Below are 16,958 nucleotides of genomic sequence, written 5' to 3'. Positions count from 1 at the left end.
ATATACACGGGATCGAACAATAAAACAAGTGCCTTGGAGCTAGCATCTATTATAAATAATGTTTAGATAATGTTAAGTGCATATATAGTCTACATATACACATATATACGTGCAGATTAAATTTACCTAAAACTTTTTTTCTTCGGCCGTTTCATAAATTTGGCATCAGGTACAATTATTTAAACAAGAAGATATAAATACCGAAAAAATATATATATATATATATGTATATATATATATATATATGTCCTAAATATACTGTCCTAATCGTATTACTTTGAATAGGTTTTATGATGGCGAAGCTTGAGGATTTTACAGAAGTAATAAGTGATTATTTGGATAAAGGATTAGTTCTAATAGTTGCGGATTTATTAAGCTTAATTACGGTGTCATCTTGTTTGATAATCAAAGTACCACAAATTAATACCATATGCACAAATAAATCATCTAAAGGTTAGTGGGTCATTTCCTTTCCTTTTTGTCATACCTTCTCTTCTAGTCTTTTAGTATATATTAAATCGCTTTTGATGCCCTTTTTAGGTATTAGTGTGGCGGGCTTATGTTTGGAGCTTTTCAGTTATACCGTTATGATGTCATACAATTATTCAAATGATTACGCATTTTTATCATACATGGAATATCCGATATTGTTGTTGCAAGAGTATGTTTTGATTTACTTCGTTTTCAAGTACCAAGACATTTTAGGTCGTAAAACACAAATAATAGCCGGGTTATATGTCATTACCTGCACATTGATTTATTTAAAAATATTTCCAATAGTGATTTTAACCTTCTTGGTGGTAAGTAGTTATAACTTTCGTTAATCAATAAATATATCATATAGTACTTTAAAAAAGTTTGTTTTATCAGATGCATTTTTTTTTACGTAAATTTCTCATTTTGATTCCATTGGCCTACGACAATCGGCATATATGTAAATCATTTTCTTAATAGATAATGTGAAATCCAATGTCGAAACCATAGAAATTAAAAAAAAAAAAAAAACATTTATTTCATTTAATTAACTTAAACTAATGAGCATGGGATTAGTGATATACAACTATTAGTAGACTTTTTAAACATTTTAGATAAGTTAATGTATTAACGATGCTAAAAACAATTAGACTTTGACGGAATTATGTATTCTAAACTAACCAATTGAATCGTTCGTTAGTTTTTTAAAGAATGTTTTACTCAGCTTCGCAAACGTGTTTGCATTTAAAAATATGCAAAAGCAACGAATGTCAGTACGGCATTCAAACAAAAGTTTAACATAACATACATATGTATGTAAGCTGTGATCTTAGGAGAAAAAAGTAACACAAATTTGAAAAACTTCCAATGAAGAGAGTTCTGGTGATTGGCAAATGTTACGTCCCAACAAAAACTTATTGAGTTTCAGTGTACATGGAGGTAAACGAATGTAACTAAACCAATGCCGCTTTTATTAACGCTGCTGCAAAACATATTGTTTACAAAATTCCAAGCAATTCCGTGCCTTTCAAACGTACCGGTTGTGGTATATGTTGGCAAAACAAAATTCTTAGCTCATTTTCCTATTTATTTTAATATTGTTGCCTCATTCTATTTATAGCCATTTTGCACACCGATTGGCGCTACGAGTAAAATTTTACAGTTAATAACAATTTTAAGGACTAAAGATGCTAGATCCGTTAGCCGTACGACATGGGCTTTATCAGCTTTCACCAATATGAGTAAGTTTTTGATGATTTAGTTTTAAAAAGTTCATAAAAGTTCGAATCCTCCGAACGTCTCGTTTTAGCTCGCATCTATACTGTTTACGTGCAGTCTCACGATTGGATGCTATTGTCAAATTTTATTATTTCAACTTTTTTAAGTTCCTCAGTATTTATTGCGGCTTGGGTTTTCAAAAAGAAGCCAAAGGAAACATAAAATTAAGCAATATTGTAAAATAATAAATGATACTTCTACCACTTGAACTAATTCACTGATTATCATCATAATCAATTCATAAATATTATATTCAATTATTTTTCATTCAGTCTTAGAGTCCAGTTATATTTGCTTGTTGGATATTAAGAGGGATATCATCGTAGATCTTCATAAGCGAGTTAAGTTTTCAAACGTATATATCGTTAACACGGTTAAAGACTAAGCCGAATTATTTGTTCATTTTTAAATAATAGCCGAAGTCAAATATTCCGACTTATTCATATACTTTTTTGTTCAGCAGTTGATAAAACTATTTTCTTTCGTCTCAGGAAATATATCCACGAGAAATTTTAATTGTTCCTTTAGAATATTATCCAGAATTGCACGGATTTATTGTTTACAATGTTCCTTTAAACGTATTGCAGCCCACAAGTAGAGAGATGACGCGTGGCTATCAAGTCGACGAGCTCAGATTTTGATTTTCCAGCGCTGTAGAGCACGATTGATTTTCACGATTCATATGCAGTCGCCACTGTTCTAAATGCTCGATCGACAAAGGCGTAACACTTACCGATCGGACATATGACGTCCAGGCAGCGACTACAGCCGTTTCTATTTCCTCACTTTTTTTCTCGTTAACTATCACTTTGTTCATATAGGTATGGGCACGTTACCTGAATGTTTAGAGAATGTTTAGATTTGAATTTATTGCTATAACAGAAGTTGTTGTTGTTTATTAGCAAATTGCTTCATTTTCGTTCAAAAAACGTAGAAGAAGCGGGTGCATTGGCTTCATTCCGTTATATTCTTCGGTTATGATCCGCGTAACCAAATTACTGTACATAAGATAACAGCTCTGTAAACATTATGCATTTTATGCTATCCGCCATTTTCCGGAAACTTTGAATTTTGAGTGTGTGTGTGAGAGAGCGAGAGAGAGAGAGATCCGCCAAATCAGCGAAATTAATAGGCTTAGGAAGAATATTAAAATGAATTTTAGTAGAAAATTAAAAGGAACTTAACACAACAGAATGAGTTAGGAGCGTTTTTAAGCTTTTTTAAAATTATCACTAAATGATGATTTATTTCAATTTCGCAGTCATTTCTACTTGGACTTTTATCAGATTCGGTTATCATCTTTGTTTTGAAGCATTATGGAACGTATTCACATATGTAGGTATAATGTGAGAAAAAAATGAATTTTTGATAGTTTTCACCAATTTAAATTTCTGTTGTATAATATCGCTTTAATTGTTTCATTTTTATTAAACCATTATTAAGAAGATAACGAAATACATGGATTAACATGTCCATAGTTCCAACAATTGACATTAGTGGGCTCTTGAGGACTTTTTGTGTATCTCTTAATAATAAAAGTAGTAATGCTGTTAATTAGCGGCCATTTGTATGCTTGCTCTTTCACTCTCATTATTTATGTCGACAAAGAGCCTGATATCAAGAGTTTCTTCACATGATGTCGCATTCTATCAAACCTTTGCAAAACAAGAATGTACGTTTTTAAGTGAATATGGCCTATGGTATACATATAAATGTGTATGGACGAAAAAAGACCAAACATCAGGTATGTGTACATAGCAAATACAATATGTTTTCCTTTCATTGTTTATTTTCAAGAATTGAAGAATTCTGTATTCTATGTTCGCCAAATTCTTTGACAAATTTCATTAAAAATCTTCATATCAACAAACATGAAGAAAATTTCATTACTACAAAATTTGTGTTGTAGGTATAATACGTCCTTATCTAATTGACTTATTATTTATGTATTTATTAACATTTGACATATTTCTGTCATTTCCATCACATCTCTGGAATTTCTTCATAGCGGAGTAAAAACACTTGAACGTTCTGTGATGACACTATCATCCATGGTAAGTCTTGTAGAGGATTTTTTTAGTATACGTGGAGAGATAAACATTACAGCTTTCTTGTCACTGATCGTAAATAATAGTAATGAATAAAATTAATTAATCAAGTTAAAATTGTATGGCAATTCCCATTACCAATCTGCAGGACAATTCTGTTCTTGTCGGTACCATAATTTTCTTGTACATCTTCATCATTAACGGAAACTATAATATTCCGAAATTTGAAGCGCTTAAAGCTGCACATAGCAAGACATAGCAAATATAATTATACAATAATTATTTGAAAATTTAAGAGTTTATAAGTAATACGTGTCAAAAATATAAATATTTGATTTCAATTCGACAATCTAACTTAAAGAGCTCTTCTTCGTATGCATCCCAGTTTCCAATTAACGCCGTCAAGCTATCCAGCGATGAGATAACCGCTGCTATTATGGCATAATTACGTTTAAAAATACCCAATAACGCAATAGACCTGACACATTTCATCTTTAAATTCTTTGAAAATATGAATGCATTATTGAAACAATTCCACATTGCTGAAGAATCTGAAGCAGTTTACATAGACAATTGGAATGCGAGACATATATTCCATATACATAATGACGGATTATTTTAAATTATTTAGTTACTGCAACACCTATCACCTTCGCTAATTGCGAAGTTAATGCATACATCCGTAATGAATTAAATTGTAACGCCTGCTTAAGACCAGTAATGAGAGACGAAATCGCGAATAAATGGTGCTCGTTCGGGATCTTATTGAAGTAAAACAAAGTGCGTAAAGGGCTTTAAAGATTAAAAAATAATTTACATACGACGTAGACAAAATACGTATATGAAGGGAACTTGATTTGAGAGCATTTAAAGGATCTTTAACAATCCAATTTCATTTGCACTGACTAACATTTATGAAAACAACCGTTTTTCAAGATCACTTCCAAATTTTAATAGAAAAGTAAAGGAGCGAATATAATCTGATAAGAATTGCAACTCTCGTAAATGATAGCGCGGCGTTTCGTAATACGCTATAAGGTTGGAAACTTTGAAAATAAAAATTTGTTTCAAATATACAGATACAACTTACATTTAGTTATAAAATCCTAAAAAAATAAAAGTCTGCTCGTTTTGGTTACATGCTAGCTTTTCGTTTTAATTTTTTTCAATGGAATATTCATGGAACATTTGTTAGTACTCAAGTGTATAATGCTTCTTTAGCTTATGCCGTCGACTGACAAAACAATGGAAATAAATTTGATCATTAAAAATCATTACCAAGTTTTATTATTTGCATCCATAACATGCATAATTTTACTTCATATTCAGGCAAACATAATTTCGGTTCTTATTTATTGCAGTGAGATCGATAGCGATGTCTTATATCTCGCAAATGAATTAAGCAAGCAGTTGACATATTTAAGGCCTCGCTCGCCTGCCTTACCATATCATTTCGTAAGAAAAGTAAACAAACCTATGTATCGTTAACGATTAAGTGCTGACATAATCAGGCGTCATTTCCGTTTTTGGGTTAAAAACTTCCGAATGGCAAACATAGAACGCAGCCACATACATATGGTTTTAGAATAAAAATAAAAAAACCTATGGTTATAATATCAAAAATAAAGAAAACAACGTAAACATAAGCAAAAGATTTACAATAATAATTAAGTTATTATAAAGGTAAACAAGCTTTTTAATTGATTAGTGGTAAAGTAGATTGACTAGGTAGATAGAATAGGTAGATATATATTAGGTATGTTTTTGTGTATTAATTGATCCATAATTCATATAAATTAAAACTGTACATTACATATTGCATATTACTGTAAATTAAATAAATAATTTCTAAATTCAAATTAAATTACTCTTATTTCATCTTATGCGTTGTTTTTGTTTTGCTTTATTTGTATGCATACGTACTAAAAAAAAAAAAAACAAATGATTATTCAGTTCCGGCATGATAATAAAAAATAACGCATCATTGTATCAAACCTTTAAGCGCCAAAGATAATGATGCGTTATATCTATTTTCGGGACGAAACCAACCTGAAAAATGGAATAGCCTATCAGTATATATAATCCCCAACATAACGTTTCCTTTGGAAAATAAATTAAATCAGCAGAAAAATTACGATCGCGAAGTTAATGTGAAAACAAATAACTATTTTGCTATTGGTTAACGACAAAAGATATAAAAAAAATTTATGACGTCATCGGAAGCCCTTTACTATTATTAACTGTTTTATTATTTGAAAGGAAAAGCAATCTTCATTACAAATATAATTTCAATTTCTCAAGCGAACTATTACGACGCAGCTACCTAGAACCAGTTATAAGTATTAGTACACTAGTGTTTGTGCACTAAACAGCACGATACAATGACACGTCATCCTAATTTTCCGGATGGGAGTTTAACTATCCTGACTTTTTATGAGACTTTGCGGGAATTGACAAATCATATGGTTCATTGTGTCAGCCCCCTAAAGATATGTAAATACCCACCTGATTGCATTACCATCGTTACCATTACGCTGATGATTTTTCTTGCTAAAAAATAACCTCTAAGCGATAACAATGTATAACTTATCGCTGGTTATAAGACAACGATTACTTGTAAATTAATTTCCTTGCTATACAGAGAAGCACTCTGGGCGAGAAATCGTTAAAATGGCTGACATAAAATCATTTTTTCATGAATGGTGTGCAAAAAAAAAGTTGAACCGAAATTTGAAGTCCGGCCTACCGGTATGTGTTAACATATTCCATATGAATTTGTTTTTGGTAAAAGTGTTATGGTGCTATCCTAGTTCACTTTGTGGTTGCAAATGTTCGATCAGTTGACGTGAATTTTACATATGAGTTTTATTTCTTAAATAAGAAGATATACATATTTTGCTAAAATTCATTCAACTTGATATGTTTTTTTTGCTTTTTGAAGATATCTAGAGGAAGGCCTTTACCGAATGAACGATTATTTATAAAAGCATCAGGTTGAAAAATAGTAATGAGTATATAGTCGACATAAAAAATCAGAAATATGATGGCAATCTTTTCCTGAGATCAGTGAGGAATATTAATATAGGAAAAAGCGTATGAAAGTAGATTTATTAGACTGAGAATAAGCAGTCAACAATTGTGTGCACCAAAATCATCGTAAGGGTTACAATAAGTGTCGGAAAAGCTAAAATCAAATTTCAAATCCTCTGTACTTGAAAATACCATGTTCGGTCAAATCAACTGATTATTGTCGACAGCTCGGATCAGTTTTAACTGGGGTTTGTCAAACGCAGGATTAATCGTTGGTTTATTTAGCCGGTAGACCACTTAGATCTTCCAGGACGGTATTTAAGGCAAAACAAAGTTTAGTAAGGACATGTATGACCTCTTTAATGTTGACATCAACTCCATTTTAGCCAACTGGCCGGATTCGTCTTGATTTATTCAATTTTTGTTTATATTGCGCCTTTACGCGTGTTTGTGCACACACTAATTGTTTACATTCTAAAAACGTTGCCTTGAATTTTGTTGTTACATTTTAAGGTCCAAAACATCGCCAACGATTCTTATGTGAAGTGCGTGTTTCCGGGTATCCTTATGTGGCGGTAGGAAATTCAACGAATAAGAAAGATGCAGAGCGCAATGCCTCAAGAGATTTTGTAAATTTCTTGGTGCGGTCGAGTAATTTAGCTTCTCAGGATGTTCCTGCTGAGGCTGGTATGGCATCTTCTGCACCGAATGAGTCTACTGTTATTTTGGGCAGTGGTGCTTCATTCGGCTCTGAAAGACGTTTTTTCGACGGTGGTACCGGCCCCCAGGATCTGGGTCAAGCATATCGACCAATGGATCGCGGTAACGAGTACGGAAATTTTAATTTTATAGATCGAGCTCAAGAACAGATGGAAATGAAAGAGGCCGAGTCCATTGATGTTAACGCCGCCATCCACGGGAATTGGACGATTGAGAACGCCAAAGCTAAATTGCATCAGTTTATGCAAATGAACAAAATTACAGCTGATTATAAATATACTCCCGTGGGTCCTGATCATGCAAGGTACAATTTTTTTAAGTTAAGAATCGTCTATAGAGTTGTATCAGAAAATATCGATTTAAATGACCTGAGGAAAGCATGTGGTTTTATAGGTTGTATAAATTTTAAGCTCTTGAAATTATTACTAGTGACGCATATAAGAGTAACTGAAAAATTCTGTTATGAACTTGTTCCGTTTGTGTTCTTTGCGCTTGAAGGAACACTAATGGAATATTTAAGATGAGTTCTAAAATTCGTTAAATAGTCATTAGAATAATTTCGGAGATTAATACTAAATATTTTACGTTTTTAGTTCTACCCTGTAAACTGCTGCAGTTTTACTATTAAAGCCACATGCTTTCAATTTTTAACGGCAAGACAGTAAAACAAAATTTTCCACTACTGTAAGGATGGTGAGTATTTCAAAATCAATTATAACTGTCGGTAAGCTCATTGTACTCGCTCAAAAGACTTAATATTTTCATATTATGTATTGTGAAAATGTGTGTTATGTCATGTGAAAATTTCCCGCTAACTGACGTGTTAAACATCATAACAAAAAAAAAAAAAAACAAATTTACAGGAGTTTCATGGCTGAAATGCAAATTTTCGTACGTGACCTGAAGCGTACTATTACGGCACGCGAAACTGGCTCTAATAAACAATCAGCCAGCAAATCATGTGCTCTTTCGCTTGTACGACAGCTGTATCACTTGGGTGTTATCGAAGCCTTTACTGGCACCCTTAAGCAGAAAAAGGACGAGCAAGAATTGAAACCATATCCGGTTAAAATAGCGCCTGAGTTAAAAGAAGCATTAGAGCAATGTATTAAAGAATTAAATTTACCCATGGTGGAGACTTCTAATATTAAAGTAGAGTCTGAAAATGAGCTTTTTAGCTTGCAGGTGAGGACGCAAAGGAGAAAATTTATAGACGTTAACATTTTAACGAAGTAACATCTTTTTTTTTAGATTAATCCAAATAAAGATATCCAAAGACAGCGTAATGAAAACCAACAACAAACTATGACTTCAATTATCCCTTGGACACCGCCGCAACGCAATTGGAACGCTTGGAATGCTTGCAATTTTGATGAAGGTTATTTGGCTACAGCATCTTTAGAAGATTTATGCGCCGATTTAGAAAATGGCGCAAAGGATAAACGGCTCAATAATTCTGAATATCAGCAATTTTTAGATTTTCGCGAGAAATTACCAATAGCCGCTATGCGCAGAGCAATTATGGAGGCAGTTAATGAAAATCCTGTGGTTATTATTCGCGGTAACACTGGCTGTGGCAAAACTACGCAAATCGCGCAATACATATTAGAAGATTATATACAGTCTGGTCAAGGGGCCTTTTGTGATATTTACGTTACTCAACCTAGACGTATATCAGCTATTTCGGTAGCTGAACGTGTAGCCAATGAACGTTGCGAGAATCTTGGCGAATCTGTCGGTTATTCAGTACGCTTTGAAACTATTTTGCCGCGTCCGTATGGCGCTATACTTTTTTGTACTGTGGGTGTTTTATTGCGTAAATTAGAGATGGGCTTACGTGGTATTTCTCATATTATTGTCGACGAAATCCACGAACGGGATGTTAACAGTGATTTCCTTTTGATTATTTTACGAGATATGATTCACACTTATACAGATTTGCGGATCATTCTTATGTCAGCAACCATAGATACGACATTATTTTCGCAATATTTCGGTCAAGCTCCTGTTCTTGAAGTACCGGGACGTGCATTTCCAGTTCAGCAGTATTTCTTGGAAGACTGTTTGGAAATGACGAAATTCGTCCCTACATTGGAGTCTCGTAAAAAGAACAAAGATCGAGATGACGAAGAGAACGCAGTGATTAAAGAGAACGGTGAGGATGGCGGTGAACAGAATTTGAACAAAGTTTGTGCCGATCCGTATTCGCAACAGACGAAGAATGCCATGGCCCTTCTTTCTGAATCGGAATGTTCTTTTGAATTAATTGAAGCCTTGTTAATTCATATAAAATCGAAGAATATACCTGGAGCTATATTGGTTTTCTTGCCCGGCTGGAATCTAATATTTGCTTTAATGAAATATTTACAAAACTCCCAGTTCGGTAGCCCACAATATAGAATTTTGCCATGCCATTCGCAAATTCCGAGAGAAGATCAACGCAGAGTGTTTGAACCAGTTCCAAATGGCGTTACTAAGGTTAGCAAAACAATGAAAATAATAAACAATTTCTCTATTTTCTGTATACCATTTCAGATTATTCTTTCCACCAATATCGCTGAAACTTCGATCACAATAGATGATATCGTATTTGTTGTGGATCTTTGTAAAGCTCGCATGAAAATGTTTACTTCTCATAACAATTTAACAAGTTATGCTACAGTTTGGGCCAGTAAAACTAATTTAGAGCAACGGAAAGGTCGGGCTGGTCGCGTTAGACCGGGTTTCTGTTTTACTCTTTGCTCAAAAGCGCGTTTCCAGGCTTTGGAAAATCATTTAACGCCGGAAATGTTTCGTACGCCTTTGCATGAAATGGCTTTAACTATTAAATTATTAAAACTCGGGTCTATACATCAGTTCTTGTCGAAAGCATTAGAACCACCACCTCTGGATGCCGTTATTGAAGCCGAGGTATTGCTGCGCGATATGCGTTGCCTGGATGCTAACGATGAACTCACACACCTGGGTCGAATTTTAGCGCGTTTACCAATTGAACCGAGACTTGGTAAAATGATGATATTGAGTACAGTTTTTGGTTGTGGTGATGTTGTCGCTAGCATGGCGGCGTATTCTAGTACTTTCTCTGAAGTATTTGCTTTAGATTTGGGTCAGAGACGTTTGCAAAATCATCAAAAAGTTTTAAGCGGTACAAAATGTTCGGATCACGTGGCCATGATTATCGCCACTCAAATGTGGGAGAATGCTCGTCGAAAAAGCGAAGATGAAGAGATACGGTTTTGTGAATGGAAAGGATTGCAATTATCTACTATGCGCGTAATGGCAGAGTCCAAAAATCAATTAATAGATCTTCTCCAACAGGCAGGTTTCCCGGAAGATTCAATGATAACTGAGCGCATAGATGCTCATTTGGAAAATCAGCATTTAGATATCGCTACAGCTTTGCTATGTATGGGCTTATATCCAAATGTGTGCTATCATAAAGAAAAACGAAAAGTTCTAACTACGGAGGCGAAGGCTGCATTAATTCACAAAACCTCAGTAAATTGCAGCAATTTGACGGTTACATTTCCATATCCGTTTTTTATATTTGGCGAAAAAATACGTACTAGAGCGGTATCTTGCAAACAAATGACTATGGTTACCCCATTACATTTGATGCTCTTTGGTTGCCGTAAAATTGATTTGGTTAGGAAGAATGTAATACGTCTGGATAATTGGTTAAACTTTGAAATTGAACCGCAGCTTGCTGCTATGATAGCTGCGTTGAAGATTGCTATCGAAGATTTAGTAACAATAGCTTGCACAGAGCCATCCGAGGTATTAAAGTTGGAGGAAAAGCAAGCGAAATTAGTCAAAACTATAAAGGATTTGTGCATAAGAAATGCTGGCGATTATCAAATTGAGCGTGAGAAAGGAGTTATGCCTTTCCAAAGTTCCTCGAGCGGACCACCTTATAAGCGGGGTCGGATCGAAAATGATTTCGCCGGTGGTAGCAGTTTTGGTGGCTATAGGAGCGGTAGTGGACGATACGGAAGTGGTGCCTATAGAGGAAGCGGCAGTGGTTATGGAAGTGGTGGCTACGGTGAAGGTAATCGCTTTGGCGCTCGCGGCGGAAATTATGGTCGTAGCAGCCATTGGGGCGATGGAGCCGGTCGCAGATTTTAAATTCGTAATTCAATATATTTCATATCCACCACCGGAAAATGGTTATAATACTATTTACCTATTTCTTGTAACATCCAGAAATGCGTGTCGACTTGTGATGGTTTTACGAATTCGTCATTGTCACACGCTTTTCAGTTGATTTAATTACTCACGTCTGTCCGCAATGAAGGATTCTTCAGGTTGCAACGCTTAATTTAGAGATGTAGCCTTAGCCTTGCTTGCTTGCGCTAAATTTCCATGGATTACATTTTCAAATTAGCGATGTATCTCTGCTTATGTCGACGAGTCAAAAAAACAGCATCCATTTAATAAGGTGGTGGGTGGGTGTTCAGAATCAGATTTTTGGAGTAAATAAAGTTTCCTTGGATGTCAGATACAAAATGTTCTTATGAAATTGTTTTTAAAATAAATGCAGTGTAGCCAGTCATTACTGCATGCAATAATATTCAATAAATAATTAATTCTTTAAAGAAAGAATGTGGAGAATATTCCGCTTGCCCGGAAATAAATGTGATTTTTTTTTTCCTTTATTTATGAAAATTTTATTAATTACGAAAATATTATGTAAAGAAAATATGAAGAATTTTCTCAATTTTTAAGAGCAAACGGCAAACGATTTTAATGATCTTCGTAAAATGCGAGACCAACGGCCAAGAGTATCGCTGAAAAGATGCCCGCGTACATGAACAGCAATTTCCAGTTGATCTCTCGTTTTTCTTTTAGTTCAACTGATTTGCGTTCTTTATGTTTGCGTTTATTAAATCGTTTCTCAAATTGCTCCACTTCTAATCGATTACGTTCTTCTTCTTGCTTACGCAATGATTCCTCTGCCATATGACGAGACATTTCAGACTTCTTGATGATATCCAGACAATTCGCATCACACTTCAATTTAGTGAGCCCTGAGCGATGTTTATCGCAAGAAATCTCTTGTTTTAAACGTTTGCACTCACAGTAAATGCGTAATCTTTTGCGACAATTATTAGTTTCCGGGCAAGGCCCTGCGTGGCATTGTGCCGCGCACCGATGGCCACAAGAATACTGTACAAATGAAATATAATGCAATATTATTATTATGTAAGTTCTTGTTTAGTTCGATGCAGACTTACATTTTTTAAGCAACGATTACCGCAACTTTTTAAACGTTCCTGCCGCTCAGCGATATCAGTTACAGCGCCTTGATTGTTATAATAATCACAGCATTTATAAATAATTTGCATCAGACCACAATGACATTTTGTTTTAATGGCTACATTGCAGGGATTACAAGGTGGCAAATGACACGGTCGAGGACAATTATGGATGCAACCATTAGGTCGCGGTATATTACAACCGTTTTCGCAGGACATACAACCTTGTTGAGCCTAGGAGACAAACACACACAGACCACAGATTCATTTAAGGAATGATTAGACAAAGAAAGAAAGAGAGAAAGAAAATTTCACCTCCATATTATCGGGATGGGATACAGAATGACAGATCAATGTGCATTTATGATTTCCGCAGGGCAGCTGACGATTACATAAACGCTGACAAGACTTCGGATTTGAGTTCCAGCACGGTCGTTCTTCTACTTCATGACCTCCTATACAAGCAACTAATACTTTCTCTTCGCAACGAGGATGAGGTAGTGATTTATATTCGATCTAAATGGGGAGAGTAAACAATTATCTCTAAGAAATGGAATCATAGTTAATAAAGCGAATCTCTTTTAGATAGATAGACAGGAGAGTATTAAAAATATATTGAGTTGGCATGTATGCTACTTTGTATTATTGACAGTATTCGATGATGGTAAAATAGTGTCAGACTGAATTACGCTTCGATGATAAACTGTGCGAAGGAAGAAAAACTAGGAACCATCAGTGCCTTTGTACCTATTTAAAAGTTGTTGAAATGGACCCAACTCTCGCACTCATCCGAGTTTGCTCTTCAATTGCGCCAGACAATATCTCAAGCTAAGGGAAATCCTTAAATGAAATTATTCCCAAATTATTTGGAAGGAAATAAATAGTCCCTTTGATAACTTATTTTGGACGAAATTCGCAATATTAACCTTTACGTCTAATATGTAGAATTTACCCTTTTGCTGGGCTCCCAAATATGGCCAGTCTCCGAGTTTGATTTACTCGATACCTTCACATAGCTATGGCATTTGGCCTTGCAGATATGACCACAACCTGTAGTATTATTTGGTAACCCACAAATTTGCGAACAAGATGGACACTCATTTTTATGGCAACGGTGCTGATTTACGTGATGACATTTCGAAGGTATTCTGAAAGCAGAAGGTTTTTGCTTTTCGTTGCACAGAATATTTTAAATATTAACTCACTTGCAATGCTCTAAGCATGCTATGCGTACGGTACGTTCCCTTCCGCACGGTACACTTTTACGCGTCTTTCCACAACGGCAATTGACTTGAGATTGTTGTCCACAGGGATAACAAGGACCTTTATGACAGACCGATTGGCATTTATGTTTACCGCAGGATAATGGTTGGCCGCACAATTTAGTACAGGGTGGACAATTACGATCGCAACACTTTAATGAAAATAAATAAAATTTTCATTTTCAAGGGCATAATATTCTCATTTTGCATACCTTGCGGTTGCAAGAATGTATGCCGCAATCTCTGCTTTGTTTGCATTTGGTTTCACAAGTAAATTCCTTTGAACACGGCAGCTCCTTTTCATGTAAACCACATCGACATTTTTTCTTAGTAATAACTAGACACTTAACAGAATAAAAATTAGGAAAATTCTCACAAAACATTTTTACTAGAAAAACCTTACCAAATTACAGTTGCCCTTGTGACACCTTTGGGTGCAAGTGTGTTGACCGCAAGCAAGAATTTTTTGGCAAGTGTCTCCGCAAGTATCAATAATTTCTGTGCAAGGTCCAACTTTTTTCTAAGTTGCATTCAGTATTAAATAGAATTCGTCTTATTTTTCTTTTTAAATACTCACAGTTTTGCCACAAGGACAAGAACGCGGCAAACTGAGTGGACATTCACCACAGTCCCCAGAATGACAAACTTTCTTACACATGTGTATACCGCATGCATACAATTTGCTACACACCTATTTAAAACTTATGAAATTTTGTACTTTCCATAAAATATCGAATGCACTGACCTGTTGACATTGCCACTTCCGTTCGCAGCATTGCCGTCTCATCGATTCTGCTCCACATTCACAAGCTTGAATACTTTTTTGACTACATGGTGGACACTGCTGTGGTTTATGGCAAAGTTGACGGCACTTGTGTCGGCCGCAGGGCAACAATGAATTGCACTAAAATTTAATATAATAATAGAACATTGGTTTCGAAATCGTAACAAACATGTCAGACCTTTTCTTGACATTCCCAATCTTTTTCTAAGCAGCGCATCGACTTTGGCTTAGATTTTCCGCATTTGCAGGATGTTATTGCATATTGAGCGCATGGTGGACATGGTCCTGGATGGCAGAGTATATTGCATTTATGACTGCAATTAGGCTGTAAAAGTTTACCGCATATTTCGCCACAAGAATGGGGTAATAACCATGGCTGTGGTAACGGATCAGTTTCTCTACCGCAAAAGCACTCGTATGTTGCAGGCTTTTCGTTTGGTTGAAATTCTCGCCTACATTGTGGGCAGCACCAATGTAAAGCTTTCTCTTTTTTGGGAGATACATATTCACCCAAGTGATTGTAATAGCCCTGAATGTTGCGTTCCTGTGCTTTACGCTGAGCCATGCTATCATTAGCCCAACGACGTATACAATTTAAGTGAAAAAAACAATAACAATGTTTACACGACCATATCGCGTCCGTCCTCTTTACACTAGCTATACATATAAGGCAAGTAGCTGAACCGGAATGCAATATGTTTTCTAAGAAACTCGCAGTCTTGGCTAATAAGTGCTCGTCTTCCTTACGATCACTATAATTCTTATATAGCGCTTCTATTAAGATTTTAGTATTGATTAAACACTTTTCTTCTTGAGACCACGTTATTCTACTTACTTAAGATTTTCGTTTCATCCAATTCATCTTCCTCTTCAGATGAGGAAATGTATTTATCCACCAATTTTTTAGCAGCTTCTAAATTCTTAGCATGTGCTTCATAAAACTTTCGACTAGTGTTCTTATCATTTGACTTATTACCGGCAATAGGAAATTGTTTATTACCACGTAAGCGTGAATTCGAAGCCAATGCATCATCCTGAGTCGTAACTGTAGGTATATTGTACACGTTGTTAACCGCTTCTGCGGACAACATAGAGGACGCCATCTCCTCCATATCCTTTACTATTTTAAAGGAAAAATTTTTTTACTACGACGCTGATTAAAATTTACTGCAATAAATTCCGTTTGTTATTTCTCTAATGGTGAGCTTTTTCTATACTACATCCGCCATCACTCCGCTTTTCCAGGACTTTTTTCTTTTCTTTTCTCGTATTTTAGATAATAATAAGAAAATTATATACTTTGTTGTATATATGTTGTTGCCAAAAAACTTTGCATCTCAAAATTTGCTTCTTTACCTTTAAAGTTTCTAAATGGATTGGTTTTTCCTTAGTATGTTTATAAATTTTTTTTTAAGGTTTTTTATTTTCTTGATATACAAGAGGAGGAATGATCAGCTTTGCACAGATTTTTGCAACTTTATGTTGTTGTACAAATAAGTTGTTTTCGACTTCTGCTTCTTTTCAAAACAAAACGTAGAATGAATAGATGAATAAAATATGCAATTAAAGAATGTTTTTTTTTTTTTAATTTACATTTTCGTTGTTTAAACTTACCCTCAAAATTAAAATTATTCGCTATACATACGTGTCGTTAAGACAAGGGATGTTTGCACGTGTTTACTTAAACCCAAATAGAACGGAATCTTTGGTGTTATTAGTCGAAACCATTAATATCGAAATGGATTTTAGATTTTCAGACTTTTTTCACATTATTGAAGTTTTTAAAAGTTTTACTTTGCTATTGTGACTTCAAAAGTCTGCTTTAATTTTATCCCGAAAATTTTACGTACACATAAGGGTTTTCTTTCTTTTTGGGGGGACGTGTCATATGCGTGAATCAAAGGAAAGCTATATACAGCTTACATATGCAGCAGGATATTAATTTGTATAATATCAAATTATACTCGTTAAACGGTTTGGAATTTGGAGGCAAACAAGCAGTAGAGAGTAGAGAGCTGCCGGCTTAGGCTGATTAAAAGGTAGTCTAATGAAGACTTAAGACGGCCGAAAAAAAGCATTCTACAATATTGTAAAAATTAGTATTTTA

General features: G+C 34.9%; 3 protein-coding genes across 9 annotated transcripts; 2 read left to right on the top strand and 1 right to left on the bottom strand.

Moving 5' to 3' along the window:
• Nucleotides 1–5,352, top strand: LOC119645154 (solute carrier family 66 member 3). 6 transcript variants are annotated; one of them, XR_005248629.1, is made up of 7 exons: nt 1–169; nt 286–453; nt 541–800; nt 1,595–1,715; nt 1,784–3,496; nt 3,761–3,806; nt 5,162–5,352. XR_005248629.1 is itself a non-coding variant. In XM_038045118.1 (5 exons), the coding sequence occupies exons 2-5, from the start codon at nt 291–293 to the stop codon at nt 1,912–1,914; spliced, it is 675 nt and encodes a 224-aa protein (XP_037901046.1). In that variant the 5' UTR covers nt 1–169; nt 286–290; the 3' UTR covers nt 1,915–4,202. The 6 variants fall into 6 exon arrangements, 1 of the variants encoding a protein (XP_037901046.1); XR_005248630.1 differs by lacking the exon at nt 5,162–5,352 and having other exon boundaries at nt 1,784–2,573; nt 3,014–3,087; nt 3,196–4,202; XR_005248631.1 differs by lacking the exon at nt 3,761–3,806.
• A 1,014-nt stretch (nt 5,353–6,366) lies between these two features.
• LOC119645233 (dosage compensation regulator-like) lies at nt 6,367–12,145 on the top strand. The gene is given in 6 exon segments (XM_038045315.1): nt 6,367–6,510; nt 6,513–6,548; nt 7,344–7,854; nt 8,414–8,735; nt 8,802–10,028; nt 10,086–12,145. Coding segments are annotated over 6 exon segments (3,726 nt in total). The 5' UTR covers nt 6,367–6,470; the 3' UTR covers nt 11,676–12,145.
• A 94-nt stretch (nt 12,146–12,239) lies between these two features.
• On the bottom strand, nt 12,240–16,585 carry LOC119645234 (NF-X1-type zinc finger protein NFXL1). 2 transcript variants are annotated; one of them, XM_038045317.1, is made up of 12 exons: nt 16,466–16,585; nt 15,687–16,362; nt 15,030–15,625; nt 14,813–14,971; nt 14,645–14,758; nt 14,471–14,587; nt 14,280–14,411; nt 14,011–14,219; nt 13,758–13,953; nt 13,121–13,321; nt 12,785–13,039; nt 12,240–12,716 (listed from the first exon to the last, which is right to left on the bottom strand). In XM_038045317.1, the coding sequence occupies exons 2-12, from the start codon at nt 15,961–15,963 to the stop codon at nt 12,294–12,296; spliced, it is 2,679 nt and encodes an 892-aa protein (XP_037901245.1). In that variant the 5' UTR covers nt 15,964–16,362; nt 16,466–16,585; the 3' UTR covers nt 12,240–12,293. The 2 variants fall into 2 exon arrangements, with proteins under 2 accessions (XP_037901245.1, XP_037901244.1); XM_038045316.1 differs by lacking the exon at nt 16,466–16,585 and having other exon boundaries at nt 15,687–16,427.
• Nucleotides 16,586–16,958: the final 373 nt, after the last annotated feature.

The sequence above is a fragment of the Glossina fuscipes genome, unplaced genomic scaffold, assembly GCF_014805625.2.
Source record: "Glossina fuscipes isolate IAEA_lab_2018 unplaced genomic scaffold, Yale_Gfus_2 1, whole genome shotgun sequence".
Lineage (NCBI taxonomy): Eukaryota > Metazoa > Arthropoda > Insecta > Diptera > Glossinidae > Glossina > Glossina fuscipes.
This window is presented reverse-complemented; position numbering and strand designations above follow the sequence as displayed.